The sequence below is a fragment of the Phalaenopsis equestris genome, unplaced genomic scaffold (assembly GCF_001263595.1).
Source record: "Phalaenopsis equestris unplaced genomic scaffold, ASM126359v1 Scaffold000002, whole genome shotgun sequence".
In the NCBI taxonomy this organism is placed as follows: domain Eukaryota; kingdom Viridiplantae; phylum Streptophyta; class Magnoliopsida; order Asparagales; family Orchidaceae; genus Phalaenopsis; species Phalaenopsis equestris.
In genome coordinates, this window is record NW_018164444.1 from 9512930 (window position 1) to 9516490 (window position 3561).

Here is a 3561-nt window from a genome sequence, read left to right on the forward strand (position 1 = left end):
TGTATGTAAGCCATCTCCTTCCCCAAACACATCCTGGGCCCCCCGTGAAACGCCGGAAACCTAAACGGACTATCCGGCCTGAACTCGCCGCTGGCAACCTCCAGCCACCTCTCCGGCCTGAACTCCTTGCAATCCTTACCCCATATCCCTTCCATCCTCCCCATCGCGTACGCGTTGATAAACCACCCTCTTTTTATCTCCGTCCCATCCGGCAACACCTGGTCGGCGCCGCAAACCGCCGAGTTGAACGGAACGGGAGGATAAAGCCTCATTGCTTCGGTCAACGCCGCGTGCAAGTAATGCATTTGCCGCAGTTCATCCAGACCAAATCCGGCGCCGGCTGCGCTGACGGACTTCACCTCGGCGAGTATCTGGCGTTCGACGTCCGGGTGGGAGGAGAGAAGCCAGAAAAACCACGTGAGTGCTGAAGAGGTCGTGTCGCGGCCGGCGAGGATGAAGCTGATGATGATGTCGCGGAGGAACTCGTCAGAATTATTTTCTTCGTCAGCGATGAACCGCGAGAGGAGATCATCTCCTCCTCCACCGCTTTGTAGATACAGAGTCTTTTTCCTGGATCGTATGATCTTCATCGCGAAATCGTGAACAGTTGCGACGGACTCGCGAAGCCGTCTCTCAGACCCAACGTCGAGCAATTTCTTAATCTTCCAGAAACCCGGAGCCGCGTAGCGGAATCTCCCCGCAGTTAGGTGCGCAGCGGTGCTGAAGGCGGAAGCGAAGCTGGCGGCTAGCCCTGAATCGAAACAGAAGGGATCGAGGTATCCAGGGTCCGCATCGAAGGCAATCTTGCAGACGTTGTCGAAAGTGAAGCGCTCTAGGGCATCCTGGAGGTCTATGGGTTTCCCGGTTTCGGCTGCGCGGCGGAGGAAAGGGATGAGACGGGTGGAGATCTCGTTGGTGACGGCACGGTGGACGAAAGAGCGAAGGGAGCGGGTGTTGAACTCGAAGCTGGCCGTCTTGCGCTGGATGCGCCAGAGGGAGCCGTCGGAGTTGAAGATCCCGCGGCCGAGAAAATCGTGGAGAGTGTTGCGGAATCGATTGCCTTTGGGGAAGATTTCAAAGTGGGATTTGAGCATGTGCTCGACGTTGGCCGGATTCGCTGTGATGACGCCGCGGATACTCCCGGGGCGGTGGAAGATGAAGGTGTTGGTGGGAGAGGCGGTGAGGAGTTCCGTCAACCACTCAAGAAAGCGGTGGCGGTTGCAGAGGAATTGGGGGAGGTGGCCGATGATGGGGAAGGGCTGCATTCCTGGCGGGTAGTAAAGTTTCTTTAGGGGAGGTTGTTGTATGGGCGAGGAGAAGAAGAGTAGATATATTGAGATGAAGGAGATGAAAGCTACGAGGATTAGGGGGAGGAGGAGTAAGAGCCCGCCAGCCGACTGGATTCCCATTTCCTTGACAAAAGGTGGAGGAAATGTTGAAGTAAAACGTTAGTGTTGGGGAAAAGGGGTATTTATATTGAGAAGAAATTTGCTTCACTTTATTATATGGGCTAATTTTAAAAAAAATTAGATTGATGCGTCAATAGGTCCACTAAGGTGAAACCCAAGCTTTTGTTTTTATTTTTAATTTAGTTTTTGTTTTTCTCATTTGACTCAAAATTTTACATATACTAATTTAGGTCTGGTTTAGATCGATCAACTGCTACCTATCAAATTCAAATTTTTACTTTTATAAGAAGAAAATTTGGCATTTAGCATATGTCAGTTTTGTTTCACCTGAAATATTATTTTATTCTTTGTTGCCCTAACCTTTCCGACATTGGGTCTAAAGGGTATTTTGTCCCTTTTCAAAATAGATATTGGTTCTGCCCCTGTTAATGTAGTAAGGCTGTCACATGGATTTTTAGTTGACTTTAGGACACTTTATCATGATATTTTGAGCTTCATGTCCAGACTCATGGGGTTAATTCTCCAAATTCTTTGTCTACGCACTTCATGCATGTTTTCTTTAGCCTCTGCCAAGGGTTTTTGACTCGGTGCGGTGTCATTAGGGCTAGCTCCTAATACATATCCTTCGTGGCATATCTTATGCAACGTATCTGTGTGTTTATGCACGTGGGGTCTTACTTTTCTAAGTAAGATTTTATTTTTTGTTGCATTATATATGTCTAGGTCTCATAAGTTAACGTGTTGGTAGCATAGCTCAAACTCAAACGACACTTAGTTTGACATATGATATTAATTGGGAAACGTGCATTACTCAACGATTTGTTTGGATGGATAATGTTGTTTATTCTGTTATTATCAGATCTTGTAGGATCGTTCTAAGCATGGGTTGAGTTAGCATTCATCACTTCTTATGACAAGTGTTAGCCTCTTCTGGTTCTCGAAACAGGAACAGCTCAGTGACCCCGTCAAGATCCTACGAAAAGACCATTAGCTCTTGCAGTGCACGAACTGAATATAGATATATGCATAGGCAACACCTTATAGTTTCTACGTAGAACTAGGAATAATGTGTAATTAGGAATATGACCCACTTGGATGGGACGGTTTAAAAATTTTTCTTTAATTAGACAGCATTTGTTGAACATTTGAGTGCCCTAATGATATTAGAATTGAACAAATTTGATCTCATTGGATTCTTCTTAATGAGACACTTGATTTGATTATAATCTTACAGGTTCAACAACTGTTTGAACTTCCAAAAATATCTGAAAAACTTCTAAAAGCTATTTAATAGCTTGATCTAAGCTTGATTTGGCTTGGATTAGATTAATTTTGGTACCATTACATTTGTCTCATCAAGCAGGTCAGATTGTATTATACAAAGTTACTCTTAATCAATGTTTTGCAAAAAAGATTGTCTCAAAATTCGTGTCATACCTTGAGATTGATGTTAAGTATTGAAAATTTATTGATGATTTATAATATTTAAGTACTGATTGTTAATTGAGATCATATTTTTGAACTGCATAATTTAAAAAAAAATGTAATTTTATTTATATTAATTAATTCCACCCTCTGTTAATACAAATAATTTAATTAAATTGAAATCTCTATTTGCATTATAAGTTTTAATTAATCTCACAGCTAATTTTAAGGATTTGTTACATAAAAACAATTTGTAATTTTAGTTATTGCTCTACTTACAATTACAATAATTATTCATTATTATTTAATGTTTTTATTTTTAGTCTTGACAATTTAATAAATTAAATACATTATCACAGTTATATTTTTAATTTGCTATGTTTATAAAATACAAGGAATCATTTTAACCTCTTTGATCATATGAATAATATAATAAAGTAATATTTATAATTAACATTATTATCTAGCATATAAATTTTAATTAAGTAATCATATGCACATAATATTTCAATATAGCATCAAGACATGCCAACTAATTAAAATTAGGGGCATTTACATACATAGCATGCATTTCTCATGTATTTACATTTCTCACACATAAAATTTCATATGCATTAAGGGCCTGTTTGGGACAGCTGCAGCTTATTGGATAATCTGATGATAAGCTGATTAAAAATAATTTGCTGATAAGTTAGGTGCGGTAGCTATTACAAATTTTTATTTTTTT

At 40.6% G+C, this 3561-nt stretch overlaps 1 protein-coding gene across 1 annotated transcript; it reads right to left on the reverse strand.

Moving 5' to 3' along the window:
- Positions 1-5: 5 nt before the first annotated feature.
- On the reverse strand, positions 6-1427 carry LOC110027811 (cytochrome P450 94B3-like; the record flags this gene model as incomplete). The annotated part of the gene is made up of 1 exon (XM_020729432.1): positions 6-1427. A coding segment is annotated over exon 1 (1404 nt), but the record flags the coding sequence as incomplete, so codon positions are not given.
- Between the last annotated feature and the right edge of the window lie 2134 nt (positions 1428-3561).